Source organism: Euleptes europaea, chromosome 1, assembly GCF_029931775.1.
Source record: "Euleptes europaea isolate rEulEur1 chromosome 1, rEulEur1.hap1, whole genome shotgun sequence".
Taxonomy (NCBI): Eukaryota; Metazoa; Chordata; class Lepidosauria; order Squamata; family Sphaerodactylidae; genus Euleptes; species Euleptes europaea.
The window spans coordinates 170320017-170342285 of NC_079312.1; the positions used below are offsets into that span (position 1 = coordinate 170320017).

Genomic DNA, 22269 nt, shown 5'->3' on the forward strand with positions numbered 1-22269 from the left:
CGCGATGGGCCAGGAACAAAACAACCCCAGGGACTGCCAGGCGTGAACGGCCTCACTTTGGGCAAACTGTTCCAAGACGGGCACGAAGGCAGAGATGCTCGTGTAGGAGCTGCAGTTGGAGCATCTAACCAGAGGATGGCAGCAAGGCCACAGGTTGGGCTCTCCCTAGGCTGGGCGCATACCTAAGATGAAACTCTCACGCTTGTCAAACACTACCAGCCCTGATTGTGTATACATATGGATTAGAACCCATACTCAGCCCATAAACAAGTGTGGGAGGGGTAGAGGGAAAGCCCCTTTTTTACGACTCTCTAAAACCACCCTGGTTTGAGTACAACAAGGGTAACTAATCCATGTTATCTTGAGTATGCATGCTATGTCCAGGCAGTGAATGCTCAAGCCTGCAAGCCAAATCAGGCCCGGTTCCTATTCCTATCCAGCCCGAGCGATTATTTCAGCGTCTGATGTTAAATTTACCCCAACCCGCTTTCGGTCTCTAGTCCTCGCCCCCCAGTACAGCAGGCTTGCTTCGGCCAGTTTTCAGAATTGATTCAAGGCGGTGGCTCAAAGAAAGGCTGAAGCAGAAACGAGGCAGATCCTATAGATTAGAGAGGATCGATTTTTCAAAACGAGGGCCTTTAACTCAGGGGTTCCCAATCTTTCTGAGCCTGCAGGCACATTTAGAATTGTGACGCAGCATGGTGGGCGCAGCAAGAAAAAGCCGCAAAGCGATCGCCACAGCTTAACTTCTGTCACATGGAGCAGATCGTTGTGCTGTGCTGGCAGCTGCTGCCATAGCATCACTTTTTTTTTAAAATCTGCACAGCCAATCAAATCTCCATTAGTCAATCAGAATCCTTGCTGAGCAAAAGGCCTACCTGGCCCCACCCACTTCCTAAAAACACTTGGCAGGTGCAAGAAAAGGCATCAGTAAGGACCCCTGCTCTAATTCCTTAAGACGTTCACTAGCTAAGGTCCCCTAGGAAGACTGACATTCTACTCATGAATACACAGTCAGGAAAACCTGTTGTTGAAAGGTGTGCCACCCCTACTACATGTTCATTTGTGAGCAGTGCAACCCGTGAGATTAGATCTTCCAGGAGCAAATCCCAGACACATTTGGGGAGGGGCTGTGGCTCAGCGGTAGAGCATCTGCTTGGCATGCAGAAGGTCCCAGGGTCAATCCCCAGCATCTCCAGTTAAAAGGACTAGGCAAGTAGGTGATGTGAAAGACCTCCGCCTGGGACCCTGGAGAGCCGCTGCCGGTCTGAGTAGACAATACTGACTTTGATGGACCAAGGGTCTGATTCAGTAGAAGGCAGCTTCATGCGTTCATGTGATTATGGGCTACTCCTGGGGAAAAGGGAGACCCCAAAAATAGCATGAAGGAGGGTTGGAAGTCTACCTTAGGAAGGATGAATCAGTAAGAGGGGCTGTCGGTCAGTGATAGAGCATCTGCTTGGCATGCAGAAGGTCCCAAGTTCAGTCCCCAGCATCTCCTGTTAAAGGGACTAGGCAAGTAGGTGATGTGAAAGACCCCTGCCTGCGACCCTGGACAGCCATGGGGAGGGTCTGTGGCTCAGTGGTAGAGCATCTGTTTGGCATGCAGAAGGTCCCAAGTTCAGTCCCCAGCATCTCCTGTTAAAGGGACTAGGCAAGTAGGTGATGTGAAAGACCTCTCTACCTGAGACCCTGGTGAGCCGCTGCCGGTCTGAGTAGACAATACTGACGTTGATGGACCGAGGGCCTGATTCAGTATAAGGCAGCTTCATGTGTTCATGTGTACTGTACCATAGGAAGTACATCAATTAAAATAAAAGTTACGGAAGAGGCTGCCTAGAGTCTGTCTGCATAAATCCCTGTTCTTTCCCTGCTTTTGCTGGAAGATAATTTTGCCATCTCTTCCCCATCTGGTTTGATGGGATTCTCCAGTCACTCCCAATGGAGAGATGAAGCAGAACTGCTTGCTCTCAGAAATTTATTGGAAGGAGATAAACAGTGAACACTGCAGAGAGAAGGTTAAAACCAACTTTAGAGGTACTATGGGTGTTACGTGTCTCTGCATGAGTTGCCGTTCTGGGCTGATTTCTCGCAATCACAAGGCATGCCTACAATAGTGTCATGTACCGATGAGGGAATGGGCTCTTCTGCAAAAAATTATTTTCTTGGGGGGTGCAGTCCTGAATGAAACATGCCTCCAGTTTTAACTCCCCAAAAACATGGGCCTCCTCTGTCAGGGGTTTGGAAAATGCTCATTAGAGCAGAATCTAGATTTGACATCAATTGTAAACACAAGAAGGCCCAAACTAATGAGCTGTTCAGTGGAGCCTGCTGTCAAAACTAAGCAGTAGAGGAGGGCAAATATTTAACAAAAAGCAAAACAAACCCAGAACTATCCTAATGGACAAACATATTTTGCAGGAAAACTTCCAGCAATCTGATCTCCCTCCCTCTCCTGTGCATGTACCCATACTTATCAATTTTCTATGTAACCTATTCATCTGACAAGAATGATAAAGGATGGAAAAATTAAAATGAATGCTTATTTGGGGAATTTTTTTCCTGATTTGTATTTTAATATATGAAAATAATATCTTTGATCCTTGGGAAAGATTTGATGAGAAAATGGAAATGGATAGAAGCAAAACTGAGTTCTCGTAACAACTAATTTTTTTAAAAAGTATATAAGGGGGTAGAAATTGCAAAACATTGGAAAACTCTGCTGTTATAATTTTTAACTGCTGTACTTAGACATCTTTTAAATTCAAATCTGTAAAACTTTGTATACTTTGTAAACTAGTTTCTCTTTTCTTATATATTGCATATACGTTAATTTCATGATTTACTAACAATCCTGAAGCATAGCAATAATTTTTTTAAAAATAACCTAATTCAATTAGGTTGCATCACTACTTGGGGTGGTTGCGTTAAAAAAGAAACAATACCTTTTGGTGAAGTATACATCCGACAATCACAACCACTGATCACAGTAGCTTAAGCTGCTCCATGCATGCTCATGCATATTCTTTCCTCCCTATCACCTCTCCCCAATCATAGAATCATAGAGTTGGAAGGGACCACCAGGGTCATCTAGTCCAACCCCCTGCACAATGCAGGAAATTCACAACTACCTCTCCCCCACACCCCCAGTGACCCCTACTCCACGTCCAGAAGATGGCCAAGATGCCCTCCCGCTCATCATTTGCCTAAGGTCATAGAATCAGCATTGCTGACAGATGACCATCTAACCTCTTCTTAAAAACCTCCAGGGAAGGAGAGCTCACCACCTCCCGAGGAAGCCTGTTCCACTGAGGAACTGCTCTAACTATTAGAAAATTCTTCCTAATGTTTAGACGGAAACTCTTTTGATTTAATTTCAACCTGTTGGTTCTGGCCCGATCTTCTGGGGCAACAGAAAACAACTCGGCACCCTCCTCTATGTGACAGCCCTTCAAGTACTTAAAGATGATTATCATATCGCCGCTCAGTCTTCTCCTCTCCAGGCTAAACATACACAGCTCCTTCAACCTTTCCTCATAGGACTTGTTCTCCAAACCCCTCACCATCTTTGTTGCCCTCCTCTGGACACATAATAGACACGTAATCCTCCTTACCATTGTAGCCATCCTGATCGAGGTCTCCCAACGGTGCGATAGAACTGCCGAAGCGCCCAAACTCTTGGTGACCAGTAAGAACAGCCGACGCGGTGGGCTCCATGCCGTTCGGCCGCTGCAGGTAGATGTAGACCTTGCCCACCTCCTGCACACGCCCATCTTCCGTCTTCTCCATAAACAAGGGGGCACCGATCAGCAAGTCATCTAGGCTGCAATGGGGGAGGAAGAGACGATACCCTAAATCTCCCAATTTTGAGCCAAAAGCTACACGGGTCATTACTGGAATACAAAAATCATTATGAAGAGGAGCGCGCTGGGGCACAGCTGATTGGGCAGATACTCCCCAACCTTCCCCGAGAGCCAGCGTGGTGTAGTGCTTAAGAGCGGTGGTTTCGAGCAGTGGAGTCTGATCTGGAGAACCGGGTTTGATTCCCTACTACTCCACTTGAGCGGCGGACGCTAATCTGGTGAACTGGATTGGTTTCCTCACTCCTCCACATAAAGCCAGCTGGGTGACCTTGGGCTAGTCACACTCTCTCAGCCTCGCCTACCTCGCAGGCTGTCTGTTGTGGGGAGGGGAAGGGAAGGCGATTGTAAGCCAGTTTGATTCTTCCTCAAGTGGTAGAGAAAGTCGGCATATAAAAACCAACTCTTCTTCTTCTTCCCAGGAGTGTTTCCACAGGGTCTGCGGTTTCCCTTTCTCTGCAGTTCAGCCACACTGGGCCTCTTTGCTCTCTTCCCCGCTCCAAACCTCATAGAATCATAGAGTTAGAAGGGACCACCAGGGTCATCTAGTCCAACCCCCTGCACAATGCAGGAAATTCACAACTACCTCCTCCCCACACCCCCAGTGACCCCTACTCTGCGCCCAGAAGATGGAAAAAAAATCCCTGGCTAATCTGGCCTGGAGGAAATTTGCTTCCTGGCCCCAAAGTGGTGATCGGCACTACCCTGGGCATGCAAGAACTGGCCACGAGAGCCAAACACCGATGCAAACCTTCCTGTCCTCCTCTCATGGTCTTCCTAAGGTCATAGAATCAGCATTGCTGACAGATGGCCATCTAGCTCAGGGGTGTCAAACATACGGCCCGCAGGCCGGATCCGGCCCCTTGAGAGCTCTTATCCGGCCCGTGAGACAGCCACCCCCCACTCTCGATCTGGGCCGGCGAGGCATGGCCCGGCCTGACCAAGTGACATGTATGTCACATCCGGCTCTCGTAACAAATGAGTTCGACACCCCTGATCTAGCTGGAGAGCCCACCACCACTTGTTCGATACTTCCCAAATCAAGCGAACTCCCAATTTCCCCCCCTCCCCATGAAGGATAACCCCTGCCTCCCACTAACCACTGCCCAGCCTGCCCCAGCTCCACACTCACCCGTCACTGTTAATATCGGTAGCAGCCACGGCGTACCCGAAATAGGCAGCCATCTGTTGAGGGAAATGACAGGCAGGGGTGAGGTCAGGAATGCCGGGGTGGACTAGGCATCCTAGGAACAGGAAAGACACTGCCCAGAGTAGCTGCTTCAGTTCCCCAAGGCCATTCGTACATTCCCCTCAGAGCCACTTCATCATGCTGTCGACAAATCTCCTCCCAGCAGTGTATTTATATATAAAAATACAAATATTTATTTATTATAAGTATTACTTTAGGATATTTCTATTCCACTGTCCCAAGATCCTGCTTGAGGTGGATTCGAATTAAAATAATAAATTATCATTATAAAAACAAGCCATTTGAATGCCTCACTATTTCTAATAACAAAGGGCTGTTTATCCCATGCGGATGAAACAGCTGCACAGTGGGGCCAGCCAACCTCAGTTTAGAGTTCTGCAAACCTGGGAGAACCTCCGGGTGATTTGTCAAAAGGAAAAAAATATATATGGTGGACTTTAAAAAACAAACCTGGAATCTGGGTGGCATCTTGGGTTGCTACAGCAACCCAATATGGTGCCTGATGTTGTTGAGATGGCCAAGACCATCAGGAGGTGATGGTAGCAAGGGGGGAAGGAAAGCAGAGCCAACTATGCGTTGGGAGAAAATAAGATTTTCCCTCATGAATCCTCACAAGGTCCCCTTTTGTTCCTCCTAAATTAGATCCCAGGTCAACAAAATCCCTAAAGCTCTGGAGAAGGAAATGTCACTAGGCCACAAGGTCCCTCTTCTCGGACTTCCCTACCTTCTTCTCAGGGCTGAGACTGCACCCAGATTTTTTATTATCAGGGAAAGGGGGCCTTCTCCTTTTCGCTCTATCTCCACATGGCCAGCAAGCCTGAATGCCAGGCTGAGTATACCATATACTCAAAAATTAAAATTCTGCACCAAGAAAAGTCTCATCCTGCAAGCTGTAGAAGTTACACAACAGAAATAAAATGTCAGAATTCCTCTTTCCATAATCCATTCTAGTATTGCTAGTCAAGGGGTTGAGCTACACTGGAAATCTTATTCAGCAACCTCTCTGGCTTCTGTCATCTCAGCAGGCATGCCATGCATATTTAAGCGTATCTTCATAATCATAAGGGCCTGAAACGTGTTCTCTGTTTCGTTTTTTAAATGAAACCAGAAACCCTGAGGAAACTGAGTTGAGGTGGATTTGCTATGATTCTGAAAGAGTACTGCAACAGACTGTGTCTTTTCTAAAGGTCCCACTTGGAGTGAAGCCAGTTTTGAGGCAAAGGGAAGGAAGCATGTCCAGGTGGTCCTTAGCCACCATCAATGCCCTCGCTCCTCACTCTCTCAGAACAGGCTTTGTGCCAATGAGGAGCTTTTATCACTTAGTCAGTTATGGCAGAGCTGGCAAAAACCACATCAGCGCAGGAGAACAAGGGCAATGATTCTGGATTGAGGGATCTAGAGCTGAGCGTGGTCCCGCTTTTGTGCCAAATCTCCTTTCCCAGCTTCAATGTGGACTATTCAGCTGTTCACCTGTTCTCCCGAAAAGTTGTACAGCGACCGAATGTCGCTTCCGTTTAGAATTGTGACCTGGAAAAAATGAAGGGGGAAAAAGAGAGATTGATGGTCAGGCAACGTTTTCGTCAGAGAATCGCCAGAAGCTACCAGCTTTATGAAGATGCACCGAAGAGCCAACATAAACCGTCTCGGTGGGAACAGAAACAGAACTTGGACATTCTTGCTTCTGTGCCTCACGGTCTCTGATGTAAATCACAGCTAGATTCTTCTCTAGAAAAGGGGATCGAATGCAGCAGCAATACTACAACTCTGAAAAACTGTTTTATCCGAACATCATTCTACCCCTCAATCGCTAGGGTGTTTTCACGCCTCAAGGCCAGGGGTCGGCAAACTTATTAGTCAAAAGAGCCAAATATCAACAGGACAACGATTGAGATTTCTTTTGAGAGCCAAATTTCTTAAACTTAAACTATATAGGTAGATACATTGTTTATTAACTTAATAAACTTTAAAGTTTTAAGTCTTAATTAAACTATAGGTACACTGAATAAAATTTGATATCATAATTAATAGTGATCTTATTTATTGATAGAAATTTAATTGCCAGTCCCTGCCATTTCCCCCTCCCCGTCCGGAGTCCTCGTCTGGAGGCCTGGTCTACCGCCATAAAAGCCTACTGGTAGACCTGGCCTCCGGCTGAGTCCCATTGGGAGGCCAGGTCTACCCGTTGGCTTTCTTGGCAGTAGACCTGGCCTCCGGAGGCCCATAGAAGCCAATTGGTAGACCTGGCCTCTGAAGGGGGACTTTTTCCCCTCCTCGGAGTCCAGGTCTACTGCCAAGAAAGCCTATGGGTAGACATGGCCTCCCAATGGCACTCGGCCGGAAGCCAGGTGTACCAAAGAAGCCCGCCCCGCCCAACAGGCGGGCGGGGTGGGCCAGGAACCGCCGAGCCGCCCGCCCAGCAATCGCGTGGTGGGAGGGGAGGCTTTAGCCTCCCAACCATTGAGGGCAAGGGAAAGGGAACCCGGCCATTCTCCACGGCGGGGGGGGGGGGGAGAGACAGCGCTCCCGTTCGCCGGCTCTCTCTCTCTCTCTCTGGTGCGCCTGCTCCGTAGCCGGCTGCTGGCGCGAGCGGGCGCAAGAGAAGGGGCTCAAAACCAAGTTCGGAGAGCCGCACTCAACGGGCCAAAGAGCCGCATGCGGCTCGGGAGCCGCGGTTTTCCGACCCCTGATCTAGTCCATATGGCCATCTTGCTGGTAGGAGGGGGAAATGCCCCTGGAGTGAGAGCTACCTGCTTTAACCCAGGATCCCTCCCATATTTTCTATTCTGGGCTTCAAGGGCAAACCAAGAACTATGACTCCCCCGAACACACACACACAAAAAACCCAGTTGAGCAAGTCCACATGTCTGTGGAAAGCAAGGTTGTGGTTGCCATATTGTGGGGGGGATTAGTCAGATGAGGTTGTTCATACTTTCGTCAGGGGCGGTGTTTGCGGTTCCTCAGGCTATTGCACAGGCTACCAAACAGCTCATGGGGTGGTCACTGAGGGAAAGAGCCCCTAGCAGGAAGGAAAGACACCATATTTCTCTCTCTCCCTCTCTGTGTCACATGCATGAGACAATGAGAAGCACAGCTCCCAGTAACCTCCTCGACATCATGGGTTTCTTCTTGGCCACAGCCAAACGGCTGCAAGGAAATCGGATTTGTTCAGTTGGGGGCCTATTTCCCTTTCTGTCGGAAATGCAGCCGTTACCACAGCAGCCGTGGGGTTGACAGTAAATGGGATGCTCGGCAACGGAAAATTAGGGGTGGGCTGGACACAGACGGCACTGCGGCGTGTGGGTGTGAGAAGCTGCGCTTCTCGTGTAGTCTGAGCAGCCAGATGACCGGCCACCCTTTTGACCTGTGACAGGAACAGCCGGAGGAGTGTGTTGCAAGGGACTAAAAGCAGAAAAGGCCCATGTTGCAAGATGGATTATCATGTACTTTTACCACACAGGCCAGTGGTGTTTTTTTTTTATAAGTGGGGCCCTCTCTGCTACGCGCCACAGGAAGGAAAAAATCCGAAAGGGCTCATTTCAAGCAATGCACAGATTTTGCACTGTGGAGCCTACAGCCTCTTCAGGGAGACTTTTCAGCCATGTGCTACTTTGCTGTTAGATTCAAACGTTACTACATCTTGTAATCCAGGGGTAGCCAACCTTTTTTCACTTGCGTACCCCTTGGCAAAGGTAAAAGAGCCCTTTGGCGCAGAGTAGTAAGCTGCAGTACTGCGATCAAAAAATTGCTCACGACCTGAGTTCGATCCCGACGGATGTCGGTTTCAGGTCGCCGGCTCAAGGTTGACTCAGCCTTCCATCCCTAGGTCGGTAAAATGAGGACCCAGCTTGCTGGGGGTAAAGGGAAGATGGCTGGGGAAGGCACTGGCAAACCACCCCGTAAACACAGTCTGCCTAGTAAACGTCAGGATGTGACGTCACCCCATGGGTCAGGAATGACCCAGTGCTTGCACAGGGGAATACCTGTACCTTTACCTTTACCTTTTTACCCCTTGGCAGCCCATTTCCATAAATTGTACCCCTCATGTTACCAAAATGTTTGTAATTAATATAGCTGCTGCTATTTCAAATGCCTTTTCATGCCATTATTCATTTTTCCGCCCGAATACCCCTAAATGTCCTTGTTTGTACCCCTAGGGGAATGTGTACCCCAGGTTGGGAACCACTGTTGTAATCAATTCACTGGTTGCCTGGCGTTATCATATTTTGTAATCTGTTTACTGATTGCCAGAATTTTTAAAAATCATACTTATAATTTGCCTTGGGTCTGCGGTCAACCAGGCAGTGCTGGGAGGGCTGTGTGATTTTCCAGCCTGCAGCCGGCAACCCTACTTTCGAGTAGTGATGAAAAATAATTGGTTTCCTGAGGCCCCAAAAGGAAGCCAATGTACCACCTTGGAGAAAAGTCTTCAGCACATGACCGAGGGGACCAATCACGCTCAGGGTTGCCAACTCCGGGTTGGGAAATACCTGGATATTTGGGGGGTTGGAGCCTGAGGAGGGCAGGGTTTGGAGAGGAGAGGGACTTCAATGCCATAGAGTCCAATTGCCAAAGCGGCCATTTTCTCCAGGGGAACTGATCTCTATCGTCCGGAGATCAGTTGTAATAGCAGGAGATCTCCAGCCACCAGCTGGAGGTTGGCAAGCCTACTCTGCTCTATAAAGCCCTGGCTTGCAGACTTCGGTGTAGACCTCTTGTTAGCTGTGGGGAGATGTAACCCACACCAAGTTTCCTTGATCTACCTGTACCTTCCTAGATATCGGACCTCGCCTGTCTGTACTTCACCACCTGACTCTGTCCCCTGTGCATTCATCTGACTCCTTTGGAAAACAAATCCCTACCTCTGGCCACTTACACCCCTGGACCAGGCCCTGGGACACTGACACACCCACAACAATGCATGAGCAGCCAGATTCTGTGGTCCCACTCTCATACTATGTTCAAGGTCAGGGGCCCAGCACAGCACAATACACCACAATGTACGAGAGAGATAGAGAGAGACCAAAGCCCTACCAAACACAGGCAGGAAAATGAAAGAGGTAGCTACAGAGTAAATACAAAACTATGGGAACGAGAGGGAAAGAGATAGGGGAAAGCTCTTACATAGCCGTAGGTGAGGTTTCCTTTAGGAACGCCAGCCACAAAATCTGCAAGAGAGCAACGAAAACAAGGCCATCAGCAACAGCAGAAGGGATCGAGAGAGCCAGAAAAGTACTACGAAGCACGGGACATAGTGCATAACACAGAATCTGGGAAAGCCAAAGCAAATTTCTAGTCCTGTGGTAGAAGAAAAATACGCCCATAAAACATGACAACAAATGAGAAAACTATTTTAGGGGGTAACTGTGTGGGAATTCTGTGAAGTCTGCTTGACATTATCTTATTCCACAAACTCCAGTCTCTCTCCCAATGCGCTCACAAGTGTGTCCTAACCCCACATCTAATGCTTTCCAGCACATTCCCTCCCCAGTCTCTACTCAGAGGGTGTACGGTTCACAATTTATCTAAAACCATGTGATTGTAAAAATTCATGCTACATTTGCTTATTTGACTTCTGTCATTCTTTTTTAAAGAATGCAATGAATATGGAGCTTTCTGGGGAAGGGAATAGCTGACTCTCTGCTCTCCAAAAGCTGCGCATGCACCAGCCCCCCTGAATGCGCATGCCCTCACTAAGACCGAACGTACCTTCAGTGGAGTCGTTGCTGAATTCACCCACGGCCACAGAGTAGCCTAAGAACAAAACAGAAGACACAATGATTCTGGTAAAGATTTTCAACACTGTCCCCCCCCCACACACACACATTTATATCCCACCCTTCCCTCAAGAAATTAAACTGTGGAACTCCCTGCCCCAGGATGTGGTGATGGTTGCCAACTTTAAGAGGGGAGTGGACATGTTCATGGAGGAGAGGGCTATTCATGGCTACTAATCAAAATGGATACTAGTCATGATGCGTACCTATTCTCTCCAGGATCAGCGGAGCATGCCTATTATTGAGTATGAAGTTACCCACTCGGAGACAGCAGTATCCCTTTTTCCTAACACTCACCAAGGTAACTGTCATCAGCGCTGAAGTGGGGGTCTGAACGTGTGGCAAGCTGGCCTTGAACCACCAAGACTAAATATCCAGGGTCATAGGATTCCTCAATGGCATCTTGTGTTGCAGATAACACCTGGCCTGGAAAAAAGAGGAAGGAGATCTGTGACAAATCCTAAAACATGCTAAGGCTCAAGAGTACCACCAGGAATGCCTGGACCCCTTGATTCCATTAGAACGAGGTATTCACTTCCATTCCATATTGGACCCTCCTGGCAGACTTAATCCCTTTTGGATAAAGAATGATCCGGTTTGGACCAGCACCATCTATTTGACATGGAAGTTGCTTGATGGAGGCTGGACTATATTGTATATGGCTCTGATTGGTTAAAGTAGCCTCTGACAGTAGCCTCCGCTTGTCAGTCTTAGAAAGGAGGCTGGCTTCGGTCCATCTCCATTTAGCCTAAATATCTGGACATTTGGGATTTTCTCTTGTCTTCATGCCTCCTCTGGTGAAACCCTTGTTCTTCTCCTTCTTCCCCTTTCCTTCACTCAAAACAAAGGGTTGAGAAGAAGAAGAAGAAAGAAGAGGAGGAGGAGGAGATATGGTTTTTATACCTCGCTTTTCTCTAAGGAGCCTTCAAGTGGCTTACAATCACCTTCCCTTCCTCCTCCCTCCCCACAACAGAAGAAGAGTTGATTTTTATATGCCGACTTTCTCTAAGGAAGAATCAAACTGGCTTACAATCACTTTCCCTTCCCCTCCCCACAACAGACACCCTGTGAGGTAGGTGGGGCTGAGAAAGTTGTGAGCAGCCCAAGGTCACCCAGCTGGCTTTATGTGGAAGAGTTGGGAAACAAATCCAGTTCACCAGATTAGCCTCCACCGCTCATGTGGAGGAGTGGGGAATCAAACCCAGCCTCCAGCTCAGAGTCCACTGCTCCAAACCACCACTTTTAACCACTACACCATGTTGCACCTTGTGAGGTAGGCAGGGCTGAGAGAGTTCTGAGAGAACTGTGACTGCCCCAAGGTCACCCAGCAGGTTTCAGGAGGAGGAGTGGGGAATCGAACCCTTTTCTCCAGATTAGATTCCACAGCTCATGTGGAGGAGCGTGGAATCAAACCCCGTTCTCCAGATCAGAGTCTGCTGCTCATGTGGAGGAGTGAGGAATCAAACCCCGGTTCTCCAGATTAGAGTCCACCGCTCTTAACCACTACACCACACTGGCCTCTGGAACAAGCACTTCTATGTGCATCAAGTCTCCTTGAAAACCCTGATCTTGTGCACACAGAAATACTAGTGGAGGAGGAAGCAAGCACCATAGCAGAGGAAAGTCTCCTTAGCTGATGGTGAGAAGACTGAGGTGAACTACCTAAGACTTCTCAGTATCTCTTCCTGTCATCAGCTGCTGATAAAGAAACGGGAGATGTCCATTTTACTCAATTCAGATGTGCAGTGCCGTGGTAGTAGCACAAAAGATAAGGAACAGAAAGAGACTCACCTTGCCAGAAATAGCTTCCAGGGCCACCAAGGAGGATACGTCCAGACTGCAAAAGGAAGGGAAAATGTCAGACCCCAAAGAACCTATCCCTAAATCCGGTCGGACCCAAAGAATCAGATCCCAAATTTAATCAGACCCATTTGTAATCCCTCCTTGTTGGTTTTTCCCCTTAAGGACATAAGAAAACAATCCGTGACCAAGGCCCATCAAGTACAGCAGTCTGTTCACACAGTGGCCAACCAGGTGCCTTCTAGGAAGCCCCCAAACAAGATGACTGCAGCAGCATTATCCTGCCTGTGTATCACAGCATCTTCACCACAACCACAAAAGTTTAGGGAGGGGCTGTGGCCAGTGGTGGAACATCTGCTTCGCTTGCAGAAGGTCACAGGTTCAATCCATAGCCTCTCCAGTTAAAAGGAGAAGGTAGGTGCCGTGAAAGTCTTCTGCCTGAGACACTGAAGAGCTGCTGCCTGTCAGAGTAGACAAGACTGAACTCAACAGACCAAAAGTCAAGATCAGCATAAGAAGAGTTGGTTTTTATATGCCGACTTTCTCTACCACTTAAGAAAGAATCAAACCGGCTTTCAATCACCTTCCCTCCCCCTCCCCATAAGGGATACCCCTGTGAGGTAGGTGGCGCCGAGAGAGCTCTAAGAGAGCTGTGATTAGCCCAAGGTCACCCAGCTGGCTTCATGTGGAAGAGTGGGGAAATAAATCCAGTTCACCAGATTAGCCTCCGCTGCTCATGTGGAGGAGTGGGGGAATCAAACCCGGTTATCCAGATCAGTCCACTGCTCCAAACCACCGCTCTTAACCACTACACCACACTGGTAGCTTCACGTCTTCAAAGCAAATGATGTCTGTGTCACACAGAAAGCTTCGCAAACGAGCAAGGACTTGAATTCAGGTCCCCCCAAGTCCAAGTCCAGCATACATCCCAGCATGCCACACTTGCTCTGCTGTGCACCCACTGGCACTCCCTTCAATTCATCCACAAAGTCATCACTACCACGCTAGGTCACAATGTCCCCAGCATCCTCTCTGTTGCCTAGCAGGCCGTACCTCAACAATGGCCCCAGAATCCTCTCAACTGCCCAGCAGGCCGTACCTCAACAATGGCCCCAGCATCCTCTCTGTTGCCTAGCAGGCAGTACCTCAACAATGGCCCCAGCAACCTCTCAACTGCCCAGCAGGCCGTACCTCAACAATGGCCCCAGCATCCTCTCTGTGGCCTAGCAGGCCGTACCTCAACAATGGCCCCAGAATCCTCTCTGTTGCTTAGCCAGTCGTACCTCAACAATGGCCCCAGCATCCTCTCTGTTGCCTAGCAGGCTGGACCTCAACAGTGCCCCCAAAATCCTCTCTGTTGCGTAGCAGGCCGTACCTCAACAATGGCCCCAGCATCCTCTCTGTTGCCTAGCAGGCCGTACCTCAACAATGGCCCCAGCATCCTCTCTGTTGCCTAGCAGGCTGGACCTCAACAAAGGCCACTGCAGCCATGCTAGATGTAGTCCAAAGGCACAGGCCTCAGGTTTGATCATCCTCAGGGGGCACTCAGCTGTAGCAGGAGGCGCTTCAGAGCTGGACAGTTCTCATCCATGTGCCTTGCCGCACACTGGTGGCAATGCTAATTGATCAAGGACGATGAACAGGGAGCCGTCAATCCGGACGGAGTCCAACCATAAAGGGCAGGCTGGGACCTAACAGACCGGATTGGTCCTAGCTGGGGCGCAGACGTGCCCGTGCATGAAAGGCAAGGGATCCCAAAGCAGAGCCCCACAAACTCCAGACACACCCTTTTCATTTGATGCACAACCAAGAAGGAAGAAGAAGAGTTGGTTTTTATATGCTGACTTTCTCTACCACTTAAGGGAGACTCAAACAGGCTTACAATCACCTTCCTTTCCCCTCCCCACAACAGACACCCTGTGAGGTAGGTGGGGCTGGGAGAGCTCTAAGACAGCTGTGACTAGCCCAAGGTCACCCAGCTGGCTTCGTGTGGAGGAGTGGGGAAACCAACCTGGTTCACCAGATTAGCCTCCGTCGCCCATGTGGAGGAGTGGTGAATCCAGATTAGAGTCCACCGCTCCAAACCACCGCTCTTAACTACTACACCACGCTGGCTCTCTTCAGTCCCACAAACACAAGTCCCCCAAGGAACTTCAGTCCCACAAACATATCTTCTGAGCAAGACCATTACACAGAGTCAGAATGTTTGTCCATTTTCTGGGACTGGAAGCAGCACTCCAGCCAAGATCCTTTATTTTGTTTAGTTTTTCTGCCTAGTTGAGTCACACAAGTCGGGCGGTGTCAAGTAACCCAGAGGTTGCTACCAGGCTCAGGGTTGCCAAACTCCAGGTGGGACCTTGAGATCTCCCAGAATTACAACTAACTCCAGATGACAGAGATCTGCCACCCTGAAGAAAATGGCTGCTCTGGAGAGTAGACTCTGTGGCATTAGATCCATCCGAGGCCTCTCCTCCCCCAAATCCTGCCCTCCTCAGATTCAACCCCAAAATCTCCAGGAAGTTCCCAAACTGGAGCTGGCAACCCCAGGGCCTGGCCCCCATGGGTCCTCCCTGAAAGATTAAAATAGGCCTGGAAGGGTCCTGCTCCCTCCCCCTGACTTTTACTGACAGAACCGAGCCAGGAATCTGTGGTTGCCTAGCAACAGCCATTCAGGGAATCTGTTGCTTAAAGCTACAGCACTTGGTTTATCATTTTTGGGGGTTTCAATAAAAAAAAACCCACTGTATTTTCTAAAAATTTCAGATGTTTCTGCAAATGTGGGGCTTTGTTCAGGTTTGTAGAAAGATCTGTCTTGCGTGTTCACTGCTCCAGTCTCTCGATTTAAGTATCCTCAGATTGAGCTGACTTGGCTATTAGTATATAGATTTACATTGTAAGCGGCCTTGAGTTCTGTAAGGTAGACAGGCGAGTAATAATGCTTTAAATAAAATTAATAATAATAAATAATTGAAATTTCAAGGATTCAGCTTGGGACTTCCTGCATATTCGCTATCAGTAAACTCTACCTCTTCCCCTAGTGGGTGACAGCATGGTTTATCACCCACAAGCTAAGACAGCTGTGGGCTCCCTTGCCATGCCATCTTTTAACCGGGAGAACAATTTAAATAGACAATCCCTGTAAGTGAGCTCCCACCCCGGGAGCTCCCACCCCGGGGAGAAAGTCCCCGATCCTGCTTCTAAATGAAGGAACTTAGCACCATTGCTGCCCATGATCTCACCAGGGACTGGTAACTTACCTTTGTGAATTCAGCGCTGAATCCACCCTGACAGTAACCTTGTCCGCGGGCTGAGTTCAGATCTAGCAGAGAGAAAAGGCAGGGAAAGGAAATCAGAAACACTGGCAAGTTGCAGTAAAGAACATCTTGTGAACACAAGATACATTTGGCTTTAAAGCAGGGCTGCCGAACTCAATCGTTACGAGGGCCGGATATGACATACATGTCACTTGGTCGGGCCGGGCCATGCCTCGCCAGCCCACATCGAGAATGGGGGGAGGGTGCTGCCTCAGCTGGTTTGCGGGCCGGATAAGAGCTCTCAAGTGGCCGAATCTGGCCCGCGGGCCTTATGTTTGACACCCCTGCTTTAAAGTTTGCATTATAAAGCCACATAATCATGCACTGTTAACACCAAACCTGACCTGGATGGCCCATGTGAGGCTGATCTCGTCAATTCTCAGAAACTAAGCAGGGGCAGCCCTGGTAAGTACTCAGATGGGAGATCACCAAAGAAGTCCAGGGTTGCGACACAGAGGCAGGCAATGGCAATGGGGGAGGTGCTATGGCTCAGTGGTGCAGCATCTTCTTGGCATGCAGAAGGTCCCAGGTTCAATCCCCGGAATCTCCAGTTAAAGGGACTAGGCAGGTGGGTGATGTGAAAGACCCCTGCCTGAAACCCTGGAGAGCCACTGCTGGTCTGAGTAGACAATACTGACTTTGATGGGCCGAGGGTCTGATTCAGTGTAAGGTAGCTTCATGTGTTCAAACCACCTCTGTTCATCTCTTGCCTCAAAAACCCTACCGGTTCATCATAAGTCAAGCTGTGACTAGATGGCACTGTCCACCAACCCCAAACCTGGATTTTTTAGCTTGATCTCACCAAGCTTTTCTTTCTCTTGTGTGCTATGGATAGGTGCGTTCGCTTAACTAGTCAGTCAGGCTGCTGTAAAGAACAGAAGGGAGTCCTGGCTACAGCTTGCCAGGACTCATCAAAGCTTAATAACATTACTCGTATAATTAGCGGAGTGCTCAAAAACGAAGTAGGCACCATAGAGAGATAAGTACACATTGCTGCCTGCAGGCTTACCTACAAACTAGTTAATCTCCGGAGCACAATTGCCTTATTTACATCTTTGCACCAGCTGCCGCCTGAGGCAACGTACAAGTCCTAACTAAATTCCAAACAGCAGAGCCACGGAAATGCCCTCCTCCAAAAACCTGAAAAGCGCCAGCCAAGGATGCGTCAGAGCATAGATGACATGTGTGTGTGTAAAGTGCCGTCAAGTCGCAGCCGACTTATGGCGACCCCTTTTTGGGGGGTTTTCATGGCAAGAGACTAACAGAGGTGGTTTGCCAGTGCCTCCTCTGCACAGCAACCCTGGTATTCCTGGGTGGTCTCCCATCCAAATGCTAACCAGGGCTGACCCTGCTTAGCTTCTGAGATCTGACGAGATCAGGCTAGCCTGGGCCATCCAGTTCAGGGCATTCAAAACATTACTCTCTTCAAAACCTGGTAAGCCATATAAAATTAAACAATCAATCCACTCTACAACTTGCCACTTCTATTTAAGATTTCCTATAATTAAATACCATTCTACGAAACTTGGCCACTAACTTTGTTACCTGAGAAAATTCATCCTTAAGAAGTATGCTAACTCTAACGAATTCAGGATAACTAGTGCTCTTTCTTAAAAGAGGGCCAAGAATATTCTCCCTGTCCTCCCTATAGTAACCTGGTGCCGAAGTGTGCCATTCTCAGTTCACAACGCAAGATGACATGCTATTGCCCTAATCACTCCATATAGCCACTCTTCCAAAATACAGAAAACAGACCATGTATGCATGGGCCCCAGAACCTCTCAATTTTTTAAAAGGGGGATGACGTACTAACACACCAGCAGGGAAGCAGACACCGTCCAGGGAAAAAGGTATTGTAAAAACGTAAGAAGAGCCCTTCTAGACTGGACCAGCGGTCCGTCTAATCCAGCATCCTGTTTCACACAGTAGCCGATCAGTTGCGCCGGAGGGTCAAAGGAAAGGGTACAGGGCCAAGCCCTCCAGGCACTGGTATTCAGAGGTTTACTGCAGAGGTGTCAAACATACGGCCCGTGGGCTGGATTTGGTCCCTTGAGCACTCTTATCCGGTCTGTAAGCCAGCCAGCCCCCACCCCAGTCCCGATCTGAGCTGGCGAGGCATGGCCCGGCCTGACCAAGTGACATTTACATCATATCCAGCCCTCGTAACAAATGAGTTCGACACCCCTGGTTTACTGTCTCTGGATGGTTCCTCTGACAAAGGGAGCACTGACTCTCGAAAGCTTATACCTTGGAAATCTTGTTCGTCTCTAAGGTGCTAACTGGACTCAAATCTAGCACCACTATTGCATACCAACACACCTGTCCACCTGAAACTATGTCTGTGTGTGTGTGTGTGCGCGCGCGCATGCCATCAAGTCACATCTGACTTATGGCGACGCCACAGGGTTTTCAAGGCCAGAGATGTTCGGAGGTGGTTTGCCATTGCCTGCCTCCACGCGGGCTGAGACGGTTCTGGGAGAACCGGCTCATAGCTGAGATTGCAGTCACTTTCTCCATGGTTCTGGGAGAACCGTCTAGCCCAAGGTCATCCAGCAGGCTTCTCGTGGAGGAGTGGGGAATCGAACCCGGTTCTCCAGATTAAAGTCCTGCCGCTCTTAACCACTACACCAGGCTGGCTAATCCCTGTTTAAAGCCATTTCTCTACAGCGGAGATAAAAGAGATTCTTGGTTCCCGTTCCCAATTTCTCTGGGCTACCTGGCACCAGCAATCCTAGGAAGGGCAGGGAAAGGGTGCTGGACACTCAAAGCAAGACAGATTCAAAATGTGGTGGGACCTGGCCTCTTTTTCTCAGGGCCCTTCTCTTTAAAAAAACACTCCTGTTCTCTCAGGCAACTGGGGGCTCAACCTATGCACATTCAGGGAAGAGGGGTTGGGGAGGGGCTGTGGCTCAGTGGCAGAGCATCTGCTTAGCATACAGAAGGTCCCAGGTTCAATCCCTGGCACCTCCAGTTAAAGGGACTAGGCAAGTAGGTGATGTGAAAGACCCCTGCCTGAGACCCTGGAGAGCCGCTGCCAGCCTGAGTAGACGATACTGACTTTGATGGACCCAGGGTCTGATTCAGTATGAGGCAGCTTCATGTGTTCATGTGACTAGATGACCCTGGTGGTCTCTTCCAATTCTATGATTCTAGGGTGCAGGAAAAGCTGCTACTATTTTCTTTGGGATATCTCTGTAGCGAGGGCTGGGAGCCAGTTCCACAGCCAGCATTGACCCATACTCTAATCTCGAGGAGATGTGCAGACCAGGAAGAGAAGTGCTTGGTGGAATTTTCTAACAGTTAGATTGGTTCTTCAGTGGAACAGGGTTCCTCGGGAGGTGGTAAGCGCTCCTTCCCTGGAGGTATTTAAGGAGAGGCTAGATGGCCATCTGTCAGCAATGCTGATTCTATGACCGTAGGCAGTTCATGACAGGGAGGGCATCTTGGCCATCTTCTGGGCATGGAGAAGGGGTCACTGGGGGTATGGGCGGTAGTTGTGAATTTCCTGTATTGTGCGGGAGGGTTGGGCTAGATGACCCTGGTGGTACCTTCCAACTCTTATAATTCTATGGGATGGGAACGCACGGCGCAGCCGGAATGCACTGACCTTCCAAGAAACCACAGAGCTGGATCCAAAAGGTAGAAAGGGGGACGGCAGGAAATAGAGAAGCACTATCTATTCTGGGGCTCATAGCCGAGATTGCAGTCACTTTCTCCACACAACTCTGGAACACTCAAGGAAGGAACAATCAGCTTCCCAGACAGCCCATTCTGCTGCTACATACGGGCGAATGAGTCATTTGTATGACTTACTATTTCCGAATCGTGTGGTGCAAGAGAACTGCTACAGAGCCATGAGAAATGTTAGAAAAAATAATAAAGATTCCCAGAGGGCAAGTGGGAAGGATGAAATTTTCCCACCCCCACTGTTCATGGCAGAAGAAGAAGGAGAAGGAGAATTGGCTTTTATATGCCGACTTCTCTACCACTTAAGGAAGACTCAAACCGGCTTACAATCACCTTCCCTTCCCCTCCCCACAACAGACATCCTGTGAGGTGGGTGGGGCTGAGAGAGCGTGACTTGCCCAAGGTCACCCAGGTGGCTTCGTGTGTAGGTGTGGGGAAGTAAATCCAGTTCTCCAGATTAGCCTCCGCCGCTCACGTGGAGGAGTGGGGAATCAAACCCGGTTCTCTAGATCAGAATCCTCCACTCCAAACCACAGCTCTTAACCACTACACCACGCTGGCTCTACACCACTAGCTAGTGCAATGACCACTACACCCCTAGCTAGCCCAATGATTCTTGTATTGACAGAAACTTAATACATTGACGCATTACTGCTATGTGTTTAAAGCTCTCTGCTGGCATTTCATTGGATCCATCTATTTACGTCACAGTCGTGTAGGCATGTCCCCCTGCAGTTGATTCTAAAAGAGGGAGTTTAAATTTTGTGCCAATTTTGTGCCAATTGCTTAAAAGGGCTTTCCCCCACCCAATATTTTGCCGATGTCAGTTTTGCCCAAGGGTTTTGCTCTAACTAGTGCTGAATCCAACATGAGATAGACTCAATAACAGAAGCCATGGCCATCAGTTTGCAAGACCTGAGCAAAACTGAAGTGGCGTTTCCTCGCTGGGCTATCAGTATCAGTATATACATTTGCATGCAGAAGCTCCCAGGTTCAATCTCCGGCACCTCCAGTTAAGAGAGACCAGGCAGTAGGTTATGTGAAAGACCTCTACCTAAGACCCTGGAGAGCTGCTGCCAGTCAGAGTAGACAATACTGACCTTGGAATCATAGAATCATAGAGTTGGAAGGGACCACCAGGGTCATCTAGTCCAACCCCCTGCACAATGCACGAAATTCACAACTACCCACCCCCCCACACACATCCCTAGTGACCAGAAGATGGCCAAGATGCCTTCCTTCTCATCATCTACCTAAGGTCACAGAATCAGCATTGCTGACAGATGGCCATCTAACCTCTTCTTAAATACCTCCAGGGAAGGAGCACTTACCACCTCCCGAGGAAGCCTGTTCCACTGAGGAACCGCTCTAACTGTTAGAAAATTCTTCCTGCCTAGATGGAAACTCTTTTAATTTCAACCCGTTGGTTCTGGTCCAATCTTCTGGGGCAACAGAAAACAACTCAGCACCCTCCTCTATATGACAGCCCTTCAAGGACTTGAAGCTGGTTATCATATCCCCTCTCAGTCTTCTCCTCTTCAGGCTAAACATAACCAACCTTCTTCAACCTTTCCTCATAGGACTTGGTCTCCAGATCCCTCACTCTCTTTGTTGCCCTCCTCTGGACACTTTCCAGCTTGTCTACATCTTTCTTAAATTGCAGTGGCCAAAACCAAACACAATACTCTCGGTTAACATTAACGCCTGTTATTATTTACTCTGCTAAATGTAATGTATAATATCCAACACTTCCCAAGTGTTTCTACAGGCATCAGAACCAACAGTAAACATGCCGCAAAAGCTCTGAGCTCAGTTTGAGGCCAAAGTCATCCACCAGCTTCCACACCTGCACTCACTAAGTCCCACCAACCCGTTACCTGAGCGGCAAGGTGCGTATTCCACAAACTTGGTAAAGTTGTTGATCGAGAGATAGCAGGTGCCCACAACCTCGCGCTCTGGCTCATCCTTGTTTGTCCGCCAGCTGTACAGGGGGGCGCAGGCCTAGGGAAAGAAGAGGAGCCCCGGTAAGCAAAGGCAGCCTTGTGTGACTCAGCAGAGATCCCTCCTGTCCCATAAGCTTCCAGTCTAAAAGTGTAATTTCATCATCCAGGCTTCTGTGCAGTCCCATATTGGGACTGTGTATGTACATGCTGGCCAGCACGTAAGCGCAATCGTGTTATCATCTTTGGTCTTCTGTGCAGCTCTGTGTTGGAACTGTGTATGTACATGCCGGTCAGCAGGTAAACGCAACCCTGTTTTCATCTTTGGCCTTCTGTATTCATATTAACATCTAGCCACACAGGATATAAGGTATATATGTTTCCATTTTTAAAAAAACAAAATAACTTTAAAAATATTCTTAAAATGTTTGTCAAAAATTGAGTTATATTAATGATATTTGTCATGTTAATTTGCCTCTCCTCCCCCCCCACTTTTTCCAGACTTACAAATTTCAGATAAAATGCCTTGTAAAGTGCATTTCTGGATGTGTTTTCGAATAATCATGTTTTGTATAATTTGACCACTGAGGAAGGCCCAAGAAGCTAAAACGCATCTGATCTATTGGTAATGTATATTTTGCATATCATCAACGGTGTTGATTATTTTTGTAAAGGTTTATACTT

The 22269-nt window shown here is 48.6% G+C and overlaps 1 protein-coding gene across 1 annotated transcript in view; it reads right to left on the reverse strand.

Annotated features, from left to right (window-relative positions):
• The window catches only part of ITGA5 (integrin subunit alpha 5), a 105461-nt gene that overhangs the window by 36682 nt on the left and 46510 nt on the right, over positions 1-22269 (reverse strand). The window contains exons 4-12 of the mRNA XM_056849492.1: positions 21523-21646; positions 15902-15963; positions 12636-12681; positions 11142-11270; positions 10777-10821; positions 10192-10235; positions 6541-6597; positions 4993-5045; positions 3615-3823 (exon numbers count right to left, since the gene is read on the reverse strand). Of these exons, the coding sequence (XP_056705470.1) occupies positions 3615-3823; positions 4993-5045; positions 6541-6597; positions 10192-10235; positions 10777-10821; positions 11142-11270; positions 12636-12681; positions 15902-15963; positions 21523-21646 (769 nt within the window). The remainder of the gene's footprint in view (positions 1-3614; positions 3824-4992; positions 5046-6540; positions 6598-10191; positions 10236-10776; positions 10822-11141; positions 11271-12635; positions 12682-15901; positions 15964-21522; positions 21647-22269) is intronic.